The sequence below is a fragment of the Botryllus schlosseri genome, chromosome 9 (assembly GCF_051294905.1).
Source record: "Botryllus schlosseri isolate E-star chromosome 9, Bs_hap1, whole genome shotgun sequence".
Taxonomy (NCBI): domain Eukaryota; kingdom Metazoa; phylum Chordata; class Ascidiacea; order Stolidobranchia; family Styelidae; genus Botryllus; species Botryllus schlosseri.
The window spans coordinates 19901498-19919919 of record NC_137244.1 but is presented as its reverse complement, the minus strand read 5'-3'; the positions used below and the strand labels follow the sequence as shown (position 1 = coordinate 19919919).

The window sequence follows — 18422 nt, the reverse complement described above, 5'->3', positions numbered from 1 at the left end:
GTATGAACAGCGTCGCAAGGACGGAGGGCTCAAGTAAATCTCTGACTGCAACAACAAATTAAAAATTTGGATTTTGTCGGGAATGACCATTGTCCATGTTCTCATTCCGTGTGTCACAACTGCTCAATGTACTCATGATCTCTACACCACTATATAGTAGGCTATACAGTAGCCTAGCCACTCAATCACAATGCACAATTGCACATACATTCTCAGTAATAGCATTCTCGGTAACGGTATTTCGTATCCATAGAACCGCTTCCACCGACTCAAGCCTTGAGGCTAGAGGAGGGTTGGTGCGATGACATGCAAAATAAGGTCAGTCACATGCAGAATAAGGTCAGTCACATGCAAAATAAGGTCAGTCGCATGCAAAATAAGGTCAGTCGCTAGCAAAATAATCTATAAGGTCAGTGGCGCAAAGAAAAAAGTTGGATTTGAATTAAATATTTGGATTTATACACGGACTGTTAATATTCTAGATGCGACCAATCACCTCGTAATGGTAATAATCGTCTGATTATATTTTGTTGAAACATCTTCAGCTTTAGGATATAGATAAGGAATCTCGAACATGAAATTACTATATAGGAAAGATATTTTAAATTTATTTTTGATAAGAGAAAGAGTTGGATTTGTAATTGAAATATGGATTTGGATTTATGCGCGGACTGATAATAATATTCTTCATGCGACTGACTTTCATAATCAAGATAATCATGATTATCTTTTGATTGAAACATCTTAAGACTTAGGATATAGATAAGGAATTTTACTGTTGAAAGTAGGCTACTATATACAGGAAAGATATTTTGAATTTCGTTTTCATAAGAAAAAGAGTTGGATTTGGAATTGAAGTATAGATTTGGATTTATGCGCGGACTGACCTTATTTTGCATGTCGCGACTGACCTTATTTTGCATGTGACTGACCTTATTTTGCATGTCGCGACTGACCTTATTTTGCATGTTTTTGACCTTATTTTGCATGTCATCGCACCAACCCTGTAGTGAGGCTACGATATATTGTACAAAAACGAAGAAGTAATGCAATGATGGTATCATAATAGGGAAACTACCGTGTAGAAGAAAAAGGGAACCATTGTTGTCTGCGATAGGAGAATAGATAGCTGTTACCTCGGAGGACCTATACGGAGCGGTTGTCTGCAAGGCGGTTTGCTACTAGTCGTAATAATGGGGGATGGTGATGATTTTCCATACAAAGTGATAATACATGACATTCCTGGTATTTCAAAGCAGAAATTGAGGAACCGATTGCAGGAGCTCACCAATACTACCAAGATCGGCTTGACCTATATCACACGATCAAGTGCTAAAGTATCTTTTGATAACAGAGAGAGTAAGATTCTAGGGCTGACAATGCATGCATCAACATTCGCACTGAAAGTGAATATTGTTTTGCAGCCTTGGACAGATTTGTTGAGACCGGATTTACCATAAAATTCGGAGAAAATATTCATCATATTCGAATAATTAGGATGGAAGATCAAAGTTGCGAAGCCGGTAAGTGTGTATCCACTTATGATAACTTCACAAGAATAAGAAACACGTGCAAACATAGCTCCTAGGTGTGTCTGAATCGAGAATCAATTGTATTAATTCGAGTCTAGTAGTGAAAGATGATGTTTTATAATGTGGGGGATATGGAGATTTCCTTGGATGACTTTTTGACTGATGACTGTCAATTTACCAGCTTCAGATGCTCAATATAACCAGGCTGGAGTTGCAGCAAATGATCTGACAAAAATCTATTCATATGAACCAAGTGAGAAAAGTGATAAAAATGTACTCAGATATGTGTGCAGAACACCAAAGCATAAACGATGTTTGGAAAATCACTTAGCTAAATATCGGATCCGACTTCGAAGCAGCAACGATGATCAAATGAAACTAGAATCTATTCAGGTGAGCTCATCACACTTGAAATGTTATGATATCCTACTGTCAATCGGATCCATCTACTTGGTGAATGTCGGCAATGTAGGTACAATATACGATCTTATACCTTACAATATGGATATATTCAAATACTTATAATGATACACTTGACTGATAGCAATGTAAGGTATATGTTTGTATATTGTACCTACATTGCGCCGACATTCACAAAGTAGATTGACCCCTGTCAATCTAAGCTAGTGATATACAATATCACCGCTTGAACGAATGTGAGATTTCTATGAGAAATTGATTGTTTGCCTAGTATTGCATGGAAAAGAAATAGAAAATTAGGTTAGCATAATAGATATCAATAACCTTTTATTTTATTTGTGGTCGCGATAGCTTAGAGCACTGATCTGGTAATCGGCTGGCCCAGGTTCAAATCGCATAGACACCCGGCATTGTAAGACTCAGGCACTGATGAGCGAAGTCCCATGTATTGCTGGTCCAAGGCCTGGGAAAATGGGTTTGGTTTTGAGGTAAAACTCAGCCAAACGTTGATGTAGATCACTCATCTGTTGTAATAATCCCCTACACAGGAAAAACCAAATGGCAAAGAAAAAAAACCATCTATTTTATTTCAGTTTGATAGCAGTCAGAATGTTGCAGCGTGATTTGATTTGGATTTGTCCACATTGTCATGTCACCATGTTCAGATGTTGTGACTGTCACAAAAGCATTCATTTTTTGGCAATTTCACAACTCAGATATAGCTAATGCCTGATTTTGAGATTGGAACTGTCTTTGCGATGTGTGCAAATGTACTGTGAGTCTCATAATTTATCTCTTTCTATCATATAGGGTGAAAGATCGCCAAGCTCTTATCTTCAATACGTTCAAGAGTTTTTGAGTAATTTTTCTTCATGGAATGAGGAACTGAGTTGTTCTAATGAGGATGGTACTTTTATCATCCATAAGCTTAAGCAGTATAAGCCAGAATGCTTTGGTAATTGGTATCCCAATACCAAAACAATATTGGTGACTGGGCCAAATGATATCATACAGGAAATTAAGAATGTCATTCTGCAGAAGATCAGTCAAAATGAATCGGAAGGGTGGGTTGTCATGTTCTATTTGCACTAATATTCAAATAATAAAATTTTTCTTGATCTATTGTGTATACAGACTGTCTTCACCAACCGAACGTGCACATCCTTTCAACTATTCCAACGTTTCCCCTGGGGTCATGAGATTCGTAAAGAAGCAGCGTTTGCCTGAACTACGTCAACGTTTGGGCGGTCTAGCACATGTTGACATCACTACTAAAGAAAAAATAACGTCAGTTCAACTCTCACCTTTGCTAGTAAGTAGCCGATACTATGACGATTTCGATAACTCATTATTTGGGGTGGTATGTGCAATCGTTGTGGCCAATTTTTCCATCAAAATACATTTCAGAATACAAGTGGGTGGTTTCATTCCCACTTTTCATCGAATTGCATCAGAATACTGGACAAATACTTTTCGGTGTATAAAACGTGGAAAGATACTTTTGATGTGGCGATGGTGTTGCGCAAGCAAAGTGAGAATCCGAGTTTCTTCAGAGAGAATTCCGATCGTGACCATCACATCAAATGGTTTCCAAATACTGGATCTGTCAATGTGTCTGGAGATGTAAATGCTGTGGATAAAATCAGACATGGCATTGAAAGCATGTTTGGCATATCTCCACGAAAACCCAGTCGTAATAGTGAGTCTGACCAAGCATCGCCATTTCACTCTGCTGATTCGGTGTCGAAACTCGAAACTGATCGGAGAACACGTAATTTCTCATCAGGGAGTGATGAAGCAGCCTACGCCAGGTGAATCAATTTTGCTCATATTCATACCGGCATAGTACACTCTAAGGGCAGAGATCATAAAGTTGGATTGATTAAAGATTGCATTATCTCGTTCATCAGGATTCAACAACCCAGGAGGAAACCGGGTAATTGCTGCGCATAAATTTGATGAGTTACATTTTTAATCTCATGATTCAGCAAACCTGGACGAACTGTATGCTGTGTAAAATTCCTACACGAAAATATTTCCATTTGTGACTAAGATAATGACTTCCCTCAACAATCAACGAATAATGCACATACCATTGTAGAGTACTATATCTTATCCAAGATTCTGTAATCGTTGCGTTGCTGTATCGTACTAATTGGACACGACTTTTATTTCGTCATGATGATAATTCTATTTGTTACTATAGCAGTATCTTTTATCAGCAGTCAGCCGTTTCATTCAACAACCTGATAACTGACAGTCAATAACTCGTTTTCCCATCATGATAAAACTGATAACATCTTACACACCACTTACTTGATTGGTAACTCAGGACACCTCGGGTAATCATTACACTTAACCGACTTTGATCAGCCAACTTTATGATCTCCGCACAAAATGTGCCACAATTAGTAGTTTTTAATCACGCGATTAGCATTCTCCTGGATCAGCTAACTTTATCATCTCCAGCCTAAGTGCAGTTAAAGTCGTATTATTAAGTCCTGTCAACCAACTGTCTACTTCATTGTTTGAGAATGAAAAATTTACAGCGAGTCCAGCCAGCATTATTTTTAGTGATAACCAGAGCGTTGAATCGTCTTGCATCAATTTCGTATGATGACTTAGGGCATAATTCTTGTTATGTATCCAGGGGTAGAGGTTCCAAGGGCCAGCTCAGAAGTACTTAACGGTGCTGTTACTAATCAGAGTTGGGCTGACTCGAGTCATGTTTTGTAATTATAATTTGTTCATCACCACCACGCATGAATAATGAATATATTCAATGAGTATCGTTTCTGCAGAACTGGCTTAGGCTCTGCGTAATTGAACATGTATGTGAGACACTATCGAATATGAACATGGAATGGCAGCGACTGATTTTTTGGATTCGGTCCGCTTTGCTGAAACTGAAATGTGGATCGTGTCGCGACTGTGAATGTAGGCTTTCCGACAATCCTATAGCTGGCATCCATAGAGCAGAATTTATTGAAACTGGTCTTCATCGAAAAGCTACTGTTGTCTCACTGATTCCGGATGCTAGCTATAGGATTGCCGGAAATCTTACATTTGCAGCCCGGAGACGATCCAGATTCCAGTATCAGTGAAGCGGAACGAAGCTAAAAAAGTCGGTTGTTGCCATTCCGTGGTTACATTCGGTAGTGATACCTCTACCTCTATTCTACCTCCATACCTCTATTCGGCTTAGGCTATATGTGGGATTGCAAATAAATAGGATTCACTGGTATCAAATAGTGGCGATTGGTTTGGAATAACGATGTACTTAGCGCACTGTTTTGGAACTCGGTGTTACATAAATAATCGTGACTCATATCAGAAAGGGCATACCACAAAGTTTAAAAAGTTTTGCGACGTCTAACCTACACGCATATGCATTTGCACATTCAGTCGATGAGACAACACAAACTGAAATTAGTTGGTGACTTGAAATTGACAGGGAATCGGCAAATTTGAGATGACTTGACTCAGTCAAAATTTGCTGTGATTTGAAATGACTTGTGTCTCGGTTGTAGTAACTTGATCCCATCACTGCTTCAAATTGCTACTGCTCTACAGTCACTGCAAAAGTGCTGGTACTAAAATGACGATCCTACTTGTGGCTATTGTGGCCTAGATTACTTACAAAATAAAAGTATAATTTGACTCCAATATCAACCAAGATGGTATCAAGACTGCAATATATATATCTACGATATATTCATTATATTGTATTTGTTTTCAAACGATGGAAATGTTGAACCCATTGTAGTAGGCTGCCTGAGCAGCCGCCCCAAATCCGCCGAGGCTCTAAATATATACCACAGCCCCACAGGTTACACAGTTACAGTTTTTAGAAGTGGTAAATCAAATATTGTGTTTCTATAGTTCAACACTGTTTATAATGCTTATATCTATTCTTAGAGTAGGTCTCATTTGTTGAGGAGGTATAGCACACATAGATTGTTTGTATATAATGGAAGTTCTTCATATAAGCCATAGAATGAAGCTTATCGTTAATGACAGTGTTTCTGAAACTTTCCGATTGCGTACCATTCATTCGTTCTTTACTACACTACGTTCCGCCTTACTACTGAATGTAGCCTACTGGGATTTGTTAGTTATTGGTGTTAAATGAATAGAAAGGTAACATTTTAATGTGATATATGCTTTTTTTATTCTTTTTGACAAGTTGATTTACCTGGGGCGTAACATTACTCCGAATACTACCGCACATCGGATGTCATGTCCAGGTTCAATTAGAATAGACTGTCTATTGTACTTCATTGCCATCAAGGCTGAGACCTCTTGCTCACACTCCCATGTCGAGGCAGGCATCTTAATTATTATTTTCTGCATGGTTCAAATCAAGGTGTCATTTCAACAAGGTGTGCTTCATGGTTACGTTAGAAAGGGTATAAATACAAATTACACCTCGTGGCTCCTCAATGTTTGATTCAACATTGTGAAAATGAATCCTACTTACTATACTGATGAATTAGTCTGTTATCCCTGGTAGTCTAGTTAAACAATGTTTGCTTTGACTTTTCTTTGTTGTGAATCTTCTGTAACGTAATAGCAACAATGGGGAAATTAAATTTAGTGGGCGGGCCATGATGCAAGTGTGGTTTATCGAGAGGGGAGCCAAATGGAAAAGGTCAAGAACCACTGCTAAATTTTTCACCAATATTCAAAATTGAAGTAAAGCAATCAGTTTCGCTCTACTATATCCAATACTTTCTGTTTCAGACCAGTGACAGCCAACCGCAAGATGTCATGTAGTACGGAAGATATTCCTCGATCAGTTTTGCTGTTTGTATTAAACAATCTGAAGACAAAGAAACGGTTTGAAAAGTGCTGCTTGCCCATTGCTAAGGCGGTGATACGCTGTGAGAAAATTGATGGGAGTGAGAAAATGGAAATCTCTTTATTCGCTAATCTTCTCCAGGAAGTAAGTTACTCATTACACTGATAAGTCAGGAATATCACTCATCAATTTGATATCAATAAACTTATGTAACAGTGTGTCACCCCTAAAATGGAGGAAGAAACACTCCAATCGATTCGAAATTTCTTCGATCAATTCGGTACTCAGACCAGAAAGTACAATAAGTGGAAACTGCAAGATCTGATGACTACTGCTGGAGAATTGCTGAAGTCGGTGAATGAGGAATTGTATATCAAGCCATTTCCTGAAACGGGGACTGTTAAAATTACAGGTAGTTTTGGAATGGTGGTTTGGTCGAATAAATTTGACGTTTCATTGCTGCAAACAGTCAAAACACAGATCTGTTGGTAGCTGATGTCAAAATTTTTCGCTACTAATTATATTTTATTTCTGCAGGAATTACTGAGAAAGTAACAGAACGATTGGAAGAGATAGAAATGGAACTAGACAGTACAATAATCACGGAAGAAGTTCCCAATGCCGATATTTATATGTATGACTTTTTCTCGTATGGAGACCAACCTACTAGGATACTACATTCTTTAGATAAATGATTTAGTACTCAGCTAGTTGTCTTCAGATGAAAATACAATTGGCCGGTATGCCATCCTGCTATTCATATAGCAATGATAATATCAATTGTTTAATATCAACACAAACTTCTAGCGCTCATACGAAAATTATGCAAACAAACTTAAAGCTTTGTATCATTGGAAAGCTGTCCTAAAACCATTGTCCCCAGAGGGTTTGACCTTCGGTATCTAACTCTAGATTTTGCTCATCTCATATTATACACTTCAACCTTTGAAATGATTGTCTTCAACACTTCATGATTTAACTACATTTTTCTTTCTTTCTGATCTTTCTGAGCCCCAACCGCCCTCGAGTAAATCGAGTATTGTTGCATTTGCTAGTGGACATGTCTGCACCCTTTATTGTGTGTAACCAATGGGGCTGTTCCATTTCATTTTGAACACGCGTTGGCGACAAAGGTAACTCGACCCAAATCTGTTTTGTTGCTATACACTTTATTGTGCAAATGGACTAAACATGGACCTAATTTCGTCTCTAGGCGTACAACGAGGATGGTGACGAAATTGGGTCTGTGTTTAGTCCATTCTCGTAGTAAAGCATATACCAGCAAAACAGATTTGGGTCAAGTTACCTTTGTCGCCAGCCCCATTAGAAATTCACTGAATTCTGTTCGACATTTAAGACCAGTCTGTTCTTTACCTTAATTCAGGGATATATAGAACTCTAGAGTTCTATATATCCCTGCTTAATTGAAATCCACCAACTGATATCTCATTCGTTTGAAACAATACATTCTCCAGTCATAACCTTCAAGTGATATTTTCATTCACCGCTTGACACGATTATTGTAGTGAGCTAGGAGCAGATACAGGCAAATGAAATAGCTGCTATGCTGTCTGCAACAGCTAACATGAGAGACTAGGATGAATAGAACTGTGTAACTGTGTTTATGTCACAATCAGTGCATTTTCAAGTTATTCTCTTTTACAGAGCGCAAAGGGAGTGCTCAGTATGGGATATGGTTGAAAATGCTTGTACAGAAAATGGCTTACGGGTGTCGGTGTCATCGAATCAACCAGGAAAAATTGAATATAAAGGAAATAAGAAGGCCATAAAAGCGGCAAAAATAATTCTAGGAGATGTCTCTCAGGTGCGACATTTTCAAATGATGCTCATCAGTTCTTATTAACTATTATGCCAAATTACTTCAGAAACTTTACGAACAGCGGATTGCTGGATTTAGCACCGACCAAATCAAAGTATTGAGAAATTGTGAAGAGTCGCAGTCTAACTACATCGATAGCAAAACTAATCTATTGGATCTAGTTTATCAGCACTTCAAAGACAATTCCGCATTTGGTTAGTCAGGTCGATACCATTCTCAGATTCGGTAATCCGTCATTCATATTTCTTAAGGATCCATCATTTTCAATGATGCGCACATCAGTCTCATTAGCGCAGATTTGCTGCACTGGAGAAAATGTAATGATATTCTTCGGAAGTTCATTGTCAAGTTCGATGTGGAGGCTATGGACAATTTGGACATCTCCCTGAAAAAGTTCTGCCTGAAAGTGAAAAATGCATTGAAAGATGAAGCTGCGTATGTAAAAGAAAGGGTAATTCTACCTTAAATGTATTGATTGTATATGTATAGGTAATATAATGTATGTTTGGATCAATAATTGAGTGGTATTGCTGTAATACTACTGATAAAACCCAAGTAATCAATATATCTGACATTGTAACACAGTGGTTCTAAGCCTTTACTAACCTGCCAAACACAGCCTCTAATATTCAAGGCGTCACGTAACCTCAAATTTTCGCCGAGTCGTAAACAAAAATCTATAAACTACACATCTAATACATTACTATTGATTACTGGCGCACAAAATTACCCGTGCATGAACAACGTATTAAAATAGAAAAACCAATAAAATATAATTTTCACACAAAACGAAGCCATTATAATGAATGTTTACTGCAAATCAATGTGATTTCTGCTGATCCCTTTCAGATTCCAGTTTAGAAATGCAAGGCTTCACATTGAAGTGTCATCGTATTGTTTGGTCAAAACGCAACGGCATGATACCAATTGCTAAATTACGGGGTTTTGATTTCGAACTCTAACCTTCCCTGCGTACATGCCACTGCACCTGACATACCACCACAACCTTCATATATGACTAGACTGATTGGACCTAATTACCTGCAGCCCATGATGTACTATGATGTATCGTATGCTGCAACACATCAAGGTTTCAAGGCTTCCTCAGCTGAAAATAGTATCAAAAATACAATTCTTGTTAGTAAATTAACTTTCAGTTGCGAGGAGCGTATAATTTCACTACGTCATTTACTACTCGACTCGCAGTTGCAAGGAACGTATAATTTCCATACTCAAAAACCTTCTTTTACTACTAGACTAGAATCATTGAAATTAATACTTGATTCAGATTCGAGTACTCGAATCATTGTGCCCAGCTCTAGGGTCCTTCAACCAGAGCCGAATGCATGAAACGTCATTTTCAAGTAAAATCTTCATCTCATTGACTTCAATTATTAATCTATGTTTATTCCGTCCAAAATCCGATAGAATCAGCAGTAAAAAGTACTTCTCACTTCCACAATTAAAAGCTAGGATGGAATCCTCGGCACAGGTGTGTGTCTGATTTCAAAGACTACTCCAAGTGGTTTCGAAACCTTTCTATCTTTTCATGGTGTCACAGTCTTGTGGTGTTTTCAAATGATGAAAATCATTAATAAACTAACACTCAATCCCACCGATTACCAGAGGTGGTCAGTAACGAAGTACTTCTACTTTTTCGAAGTACTCAAGTAGTTTTCCTCTACTTCTGGTACTTACTCAAGTAGATCTGAATTTCACTACTTCTACTTCATAATATTTTGTGATCTACTTACTTACTTCTCGCTATTTTCAGTTTGTCAAGTAGAAGTAGTGAAATCCTCCAATCAGGAAGATAGCTTGAGAAATTTCGGGGCTGTTTTCACGGAGTATCGACATTTAATTTTCATAAAAGTTGAGTTAAGCCCAGAATTTTCGTCGCGCTTCGGGCGAAGTGAATACGGAGTAACCAGCAGTATGATTTCACGAACGTATCGGTGAATATAATTTAGGTAGCGGGTTGGCGTGGTTCCGTTCACACCGCATTGTCGCCCTTCGCCATATCAAGTATTTCATCACAGTATATATGGCTTATCATAACGTTTGAAACTGATGTTTCGCAATCTAGCATTTACTTATCATATTGTAATCAAGCTGTCCATGGCGTGTCCTAATCTGGAAAAGTGGACTCTGACTTTTTTTTAGTTTTAGAGCTGTTTTAGCATACCAACCTTCGAAACTTTCTGGACTAAAGACATTGAATACATATTCCGTTTTTAGATTTAGATTTCACTTTCAATTCCCAGTACCATATATTTTGATTTCTAATTTATATCAGTTCTTTTGTCTGGATAACGTACATCTTAAAGTATAAAAACAAGTGTAGTAATGTCTTCAATTTCCACCATATTTTTTATTAACGCTTACTAATCGCACAAAGTATTTACACCGTATCCAACACAACATCTCCGTATTGCTCTTCGACTAAACTAGAGGCCTTATAATATGGGGGAGTGCGCAGTACCATGATATTGTCTAAAACGTGCTGGTCGAGTAAACAGAGAATTAGTATCGCATTTCCATATCAATACTATCATTTTCATCCCATGATGTGGACGAATGCTTATATGCTATCGAAAATTGGGGACCTGCTGGTATGCATCAATATGAATCAAAGCTCGTCACCTTTCGCACAGCTCAATTTGCACCTTTTTACAATCCATGTGAGCGAATTAGGATCGTTTTCACAACTACTTACTTACTTGAGTACTTTTAAAGTCAGTCAATTCTACTTCTACTTCAAGTAGTTTTAGGTTGCTCATGGAAGAAGTACTTCTACTCGTACTTCAGTAGATTTTTTAGTCGCTACTTCTACTTCTACTTGAGTAGCTTTCTTGACTACTTTGACCACCTCTGCCGATTACCTTCACAACTACTTACTGTTCATTCATTGATCCCATAACCATTCAAGGCTCTCCATTAACCATTCCAATAAAGTCATTAGTCAATGGGACACTCTGTTGCAAGATTGATACCAACCCATTGAATTCACCAAAATATTGAGTATTAATTTATCAAGTTATGCTGTGCTGATTATTTTAATGCTATGTATCAATGAATGCTGCGATAAATCTGCAGACTGACGAGAAAAGGCTTGAGATTCATTGCTTTGAAAGTCGGAAGCACGGTATCAATAGGAAAGTGAAAGAAATGATGGAGCAAAATCAAAGTGCCGGGAAAATCGAACGTTTCTATAAAATATCCGAAGAAAAGGGATCACATTTTTTGAAATACCGTAGGAATTGCAAAGCCGACACCATCCATGCGGAAAGAAAAAATGGAGAGTATCACCTCGTGATCACATGTGAAAAGGAAGATCTAGATACAGGTGATTGTAATATCAAATGGTTAATTTCTACTCTTTCTGATTGGCAAGAAATTTAGTAAGACTCTCGATATTTTCAGTTGAAATGCAGCTTACAGATTTTCTCGAGGGCATTGAAAGCATGCCATATGAAATAGATGGGCGTTTCCTGTACGACAGTCTCAAAAAGTCTGGTGAACTTTTGAGGATTCAAGAGGATACTCAGTCTTCCATATTTCTCCAGGCTGTCAAAGAGGTTTCATATATACTATGCAGCTAGTAGTCAATCTATTTGGATTACGTCAACCAACGGTTACTTGTGATGGAGATTCATTTCCTGATGACTTTGTCTTTGCAGCAACAACAAAGTGAAGTAATGGTTACTGTCAAGCAAGGAAATATCCTGGATGAGAAATGCAATGCGATTGTGAATAGCACAGGAAATGGACTGAATTTTTCAAGTTCAAGTATGATTGTGTTTTGTCATTCCAGGATTAGACACCAATTAATTTATCATTAGAGGACTTTGAAATTTATTTCATTCGCTTGGACTCAATATCATTGTACGTTGATCACAAACTCCATAAAATTTCCAGCCAACGAATGCACAATAAAATAGATGCAGCAACGTAATTGTCTTTTTACATTTGATTGCGATAACTCAAATTTATATTTAGGAGATTAAATTCTTTATCAACCCATTACCACATGTTGTAATCGATTATTTTTTATACAGGTCAAGTGAATAAAGCACTGGTCAAGAAATATGGAGGTGTTGTTTTTCAGCAAATTTCGTCTACAAGAGAAAAACTCGTAAAAAATCAAGCGGCTATCTTTGACGCCATTGGAAGTGGTCTTCCTTGGCAATTCATCATCAATATTGCCACACCGAGTCGTAGTGACACCCTCACCACATTCATTGTGGATCTACTGAAGGCTTTAAATAAGCGCAGGGTCAAAAGTTTGGCTCTTCCGACGATTGGGACAGGTTAATAGTTACAATTGTTTTTCTTCTAATAAACATTTATTCCACTGATGTCAATTCACCAATATTCAATCCATTTCGCAAGTTTACGCCTTGTTTGAACTTGTGTACAGGTAATCTTGGATTGAATCCCAGTACTGTCGCGGATTGCATGAAGAAAGCTTTTGAGACTTATTGCTCCACTCCCGGATCAAAGAATTTGAAAGACATACGAGTTGTTGTTTACGATGCAAATCTACTACAGCTGTTTTCCAGCCTTGTAACAAAACAAGGTGAGTTATAAAATTAACATTCAGATCAGGGCTTCCTCGCTTTTTTACAGCGTGACCCTTTTGAAAAATCAATGCCCTCCTATTTTTTCAACATTTTGAATAGGTATTCTAAGAAACTTCATTTTAACATAAAAACTTGTTTATACAGAACCGGTATTTAGAGTGATAAAATAATATAAATGCAACGCAAAATAAACATGATAGTACACTAATTAGTTATTACTGTCACGATCATTTTTTGACCTAAATAATGAAAAATTCTGCTCTAGGATTTGAATATTTGACATTAAAATAACTTTATTTGGTCAAAATTTTGACTCAAGAAGAAGTCAAGTATGCGGTAATGTATGAAAATTCGAAATTTATGGCAGTAGGCTACAACTAGAGGTACTTTGCCACATTTTCAAGATCATATACAAGAACCACAAGATTGTGATAACAATGAAAATGATATGAACTGTCTGTCCTTGAGAAGTGGCTGGACAATTTTGCATTTGTAAACCATTTTGAAAGTTTCCTGACCTAACGCTACAATTGTGGCGAAATGTTGAGTTCTTGACATGTCAAAAAATAACCGTCCTAGTTATTCCAAATTCAGATAATGATGGTTTAGCTTGTTTTTGCTCTGACAGTGTATTAATTGCTGGTTTGGCGATTGAAATAGCCAGGTGGCAGCCCAATATTAAATATCCAAGACACTGCGCTGCTTTGTCTTCAGAAGTAACGGTATGCAATGGCATGATAAATTCATTCAGCTCAGGGTACGCTTTCCTTAGTTTTACCCGAAGCGTGGTCAAAATATCTTTCTCCAAGCTCAATTGGATTACAGTGACTTGCAACTTAAATTTCATGTTATTTCTTTTGTTATAGAGGAGTAGAATAAGGAATGATGTTTTTAAAAAAATTCTGAAAAAAGGCTCATGGCATATGTAGACGAAATGCTTCTACTACTATGAAATTTGGTTCGATGCCCAATGCTCATGTTCTAATAATAAACATATGGTATATGAAATTAGGTCACTAACCATTCCGACTATGTGTCCAGATATAGTGTCTCTATATGTATTGGTCCGTCGTCATTTGATATTTTCAACAGTCATTGATATTCCATGTAAATTTATTTCATCTGACTCGGAAACGGTGGAAAGCTTCCCAGTATTACTCAATTATCCCTAAATAATGATTCTCTGCATTATTGTTTTTGTATATATATCAGATATATCAGGAGATTCAACAGTGGGTATTTGTGGCAATATTTTGGCAAACAGCAAGCAGCATCTTGATAAGGTAAATCATCTTATTCTCGGCTCAATAGAAGATCGATGATCTATTTTCCTTATGTCAGGCATACAAAGAGTTGAATAAGATTTGTAAAGACAGCATTACGAAGGAGGTCATTCGGGACACTGTGGTACCCGAGTTTTCTTCATTTGTCAGACAGAAGACTGAAGAAATATGCAAGGATCTCATCGTTCACTTGAAATGGAAAAATGATGGGTGATTATTCAAGTATTACATCCTGCCAGGTGTAGTACTTCACCTGATAATAGAAGAGCATCCCAATTTTCAAAATCCTGACGATGGTTGCTAGCCATGCTGTGACACAATTTGGCTTATGTAGGAAAATGATAATAGTTGTTACTTTAGGATGCAAGATCTATGTATCCTTGAAGGGCCTGTCGGCGAAGTACAAAAAGCTAAAGAAAAGATCGAGAAACTTCTTGCAACTGGTATTTGCCTTTAGGAGACCTGCATGCCGATTTATCTGCTCACTTGCTCCCCAATTTCAGGTCCTAATTGGACTCCTATGACGAGTAATAAACCCTTTGAAAGAGTTGCATTGGATCCAAGTTCTTCAGAATATAAAGCAGTAGAAATGAAATTCAAACGTAGCTCCCCAAGCTACGCGATGATAAACCAGGTACGTCAGATATTTTGTTAAAAAGTAAGTATTTATGTTAAATTATGGAATATAATTTCAAAATGTGCCTTGAAGCACGTATGCTATTCCATCATACTGGTTAAAAATCAATGTTACTACTATTTCACAATCCTGAATATTTCCATGTTATTTCATTGATCCGTTCTTGGTACAGTTCTCGCCCTTCTGCCTGAGCCCAAACTCCACTTGAACTGAGATATCCTTTCCTGTCTCCAATGACAATGGAACATTGTTCAACAGATTGAAAGGATTCAGAACCCACTCCAATACCAACAATTCCGGGCAAGAAAGACTTCAAAATTAAATGGCGGTATCACAAGAGATTTAACAAGACAGCTTTTTCATGGCACCAACCCAGAAAGTGTAGATGGAATCTGTCAACAGGGATTTAACAGAACATACGCCGGCCAGAATGGTTAGTACTACACGACTCATTCTTGGTCTATTCATTTGAATCGGGAGATAACACTTCATTGCAGGAAAGGTATATGGGTCTGGAGTATACTTTCACGTCAACTCAAGCTATTCCCAAAAGTATGCCGGAAACTCTCCAGTGAAATACATATTTCTAGCTGACGTAATTACTGGGGAGTATACCAAAGGGTCAAGTGACTTGAGATGTGCGCCAAAGAACCCAAGAACCGGAGCTGATTACGATAGTGTTGTGGACAGCACAGAACATCCACAGATATTTGTGGTGTTCCCTGATTCTAGCTGTTATCCATTATATCTGATCTCGTTCTACTAGCATGTGCGCATGTTTTCAAAAAAACAAAAACATAAAAACCATACAGTCAAGTAAAAGATGTGAAGTTTGTAATCTCGTTTATCATGTAGACATTGATTTTACTGTTTCATTTATCAGATATAATACTAATTGCGAATTGCTCACAACCAGAAATAGTCAATAGCAAAGTATTATTAATTATTCAGAGGAGTACTTGATCATTTTTGTCCACGGTTTTTGAAGTCAAACTATGTACTCCTTACAGCTCGTAGTGTTTGGATGGATTTGCATAACTTTTAAAAGTGGCATTGTTATCACAACAGCTTAATGACGTACCCAATGCATCATAGTGACAGAATATAATGTTTAATCTTCAACAATTGTATCTTTTCATTATGTGTTATTAGTTATTACAAAGCAGTTCTTGAAAGCCCTAACCAGTAATTGACATGCAATTGTATTTGATGCCTTACTGTGGTGTTATGATGTGCTTGATTGAGCCCGGCGATGGGTTCCTGTATTGTTTTGATAGCAGACATGCACTTGGAGTTGGCTGTCTAACAGTCAGCTAGAAGCTCGGCGATAATGCTATAATGGTGCTGAAAGAAGGATTAAACACACGCACAAGCATAGACAAAATTTATTAAGTCAGGAGCAGAATCTCAGCAAGGTTTCAAGAATAGATATCTGACCTTTTAGAAGGATTACTATTTTTGATTGCCTTTTAATATTTAGCTCATCGATAAATTTGAGATCAGCCTTTTCTTTCAACAGCTGACCAAGTTCACTATACACAATATCACATGCATAATGGAGCAAAGATTTTTGTCGGCCTTCCAACATCTTAATACTTTGAAAAGTGATCACATGAACATCGTTGTCCGAGCTATCACTGTTGTCTGATTCCGAGTCGCTCTCCCACTCTTCACCATCATAGGAACTGAACTCTGACGTAGACATAGTTAGGATTTTCAATATGATCTTTGCTTCTTCAGTAGACAGTATTCCTTTTGTACCAATAACGATATTTTCACAACCTGGGAAAATACCATCTTCCTCATGGAAAAGATAGTGCCACTTTTTCTCAAGCGACGATATATTGGCATAATTTTTCATCACTGCAACTGGAATTTCGACCATTTCGCTGCTTGAGTCCTCTTCAACAAAACCATACATTTGGAGTAATTGGGTATTGGAAAGGAAACCGAATGTGTTAAAAACTTCTTCATTTGGTGATATATTTCTAGTTGCGACCATCTTCCACGTGTCTTCGTCAAACTGAAGGTGTGCATTATTCTTCGAAATATGATTCAGTACATCAGCCATTGGTACCATTATCGGTGGGTTGATATCGTTGCTACCATCCTCTGGATCAGTAAAGCTGTATGCCATAACGAAGCCTACCAATTGCGTAAATAGTTCGAGAGTATGCTTGCCTTTGTCGAATCCCAGATTTGCATGAGCTTCAATAAAAGGTAGTGCTATTTCATTATATTCCTTGCTGATATTTTTCACGTCATTTACCACAAGGCTGTGTAATTTCGTACCACCCAGTATTGTATTTCTCGCATCCTCTGGCCAGAAAATCGGTGTATCTAAAATACCTGTGGGTGGTACTATCTGCATGTATGGCCACCAGTGTGACGATTTTCCTTTGGTGGTTTCTAACATCAGAACCAATAGAAGATTGACCCATCCACTCTCACTCTTCAATGACAAAAGCCCCGACAAATTCGAACTTTCTGAATTGTTTTTTTCCCATAGAAATAATGTTCGTGGTACTTCAAATAGAATTTCAGACTTTTCTATAAAGGTATTTGCGATCATGCCATACCTGTGGATACATTTCTCGGATATTTGTACTTTTGATGATATTTTCATCCCATTCTCGACACACCACGACCAAAAGGTAGATACCATGTCTTTCTCATTTGAGGAGGGGTGGGCTGCCTTCCGTTTTGCGCATACTTCTCCGTCACGGCATGATCTCGTGCTCGTTCGCTTTAGTGACATTTCACACGTGTGATCCCTCTCAATCCTTCGCCTGTGCTGCAAGCTGATAAATCGAGCAGTGAAATTATTCGTTTGCTCGGAATCAGTTTCAACGCAATAAGATTTTGGAGCCGTTGGCACGAACAGGTTTCGACAAATGACAAATATTGCAGTTTATAACAGCTGATACAGGAGACACACAATTACTTACATGTGTCTTCGGTTGGGTGGTGGGGATCCCCCTACTGTTGTTGCGGCTTCGTCGACTTGGGACTCCGCTGAACATCAATGGCAGTTAAGTCTATTCTATTCTGTATGGGGTCAGGAATCGCTAAAACAATCTTGATAACTATTATTACGTCTTCCTGAAGATAACAAATAATCCACTTAATGATCACCGAGGTACACAGACATATTTGGCTGCTATGACCTATGACCCTTCGATTCGATGGTAGTTGTCAAAAGTATATGAACTCTGAACTGCGCTGGAGGGGGTTATAAATTGGGGATGTCGGCTACTCGGCTATATGCGGCGATCCCCTTCGGGCTATCACAGGCGCTGTTGCAATAGAATTTTTCTTCAACTCAT

General features: G+C 37.9%; 2 protein-coding genes across 4 annotated transcripts; one reads left to right on the top strand and one right to left on the bottom strand.

Moving 5' to 3' along the window:
- Positions 1–1061: 1061 nt before the first annotated feature.
- On the top strand, positions 1062–16221 carry LOC145447267 (uncharacterized). 3 transcript variants are annotated; one of them, XM_080325685.1, is made up of 23 exons: positions 1062–1359; positions 1425–1523; positions 1714–1925; positions 2763–3016; positions 3087–3264; positions 3360–3763; positions 6696–6897; positions 6970–7165; positions 7291–7387; positions 8419–8578; positions 8640–8787; positions 8845–9044; positions 11690–11939; positions 12017–12171; positions 12274–12382; positions 12652–12903; positions 13014–13172; positions 14389–14459; positions 14518–14669; positions 14820–14904; positions 14977–15093; positions 15355–15529; positions 15594–16221. In XM_080325685.1, exons 1-23 carry the CDS (start codon positions 1194–1196, stop codon positions 15860–15862), a joined length of 4110 nt encoding a protein of 1369 aa, XP_080181811.1. In that variant the 5' UTR covers positions 1062–1193; the 3' UTR covers positions 15863–16221. The 3 variants fall into 3 exon arrangements, with proteins under 3 accessions (XP_080181811.1, XP_080181809.1, XP_080181810.1); XM_080325683.1 differs by having other exon boundaries at positions 1063–1359; positions 14820–14902; positions 14963–15093; XM_080325684.1 differs by having other exon boundaries at positions 1065–1359; positions 14398–14459; positions 14820–14902; positions 14963–15093.
- A 242-nt stretch (positions 16222–16463) lies between these two features.
- LOC145447270 (N-lysine methyltransferase setd6-like) lies at positions 16464–18270 on the bottom strand. The gene is made up of 2 exons (XM_080325687.1): positions 18045–18270; positions 16464–17897 (listed from the first exon to the last, which is right to left on the bottom strand). The coding sequence occupies exon 2, from the start codon at positions 17852–17854 to the stop codon at positions 16490–16492; it is 1365 nt and encodes a 454-aa protein (XP_080181813.1). The 5' UTR covers positions 17855–17897; positions 18045–18270; the 3' UTR covers positions 16464–16489.
- Positions 18271–18422: the final 152 nt, after the last annotated feature.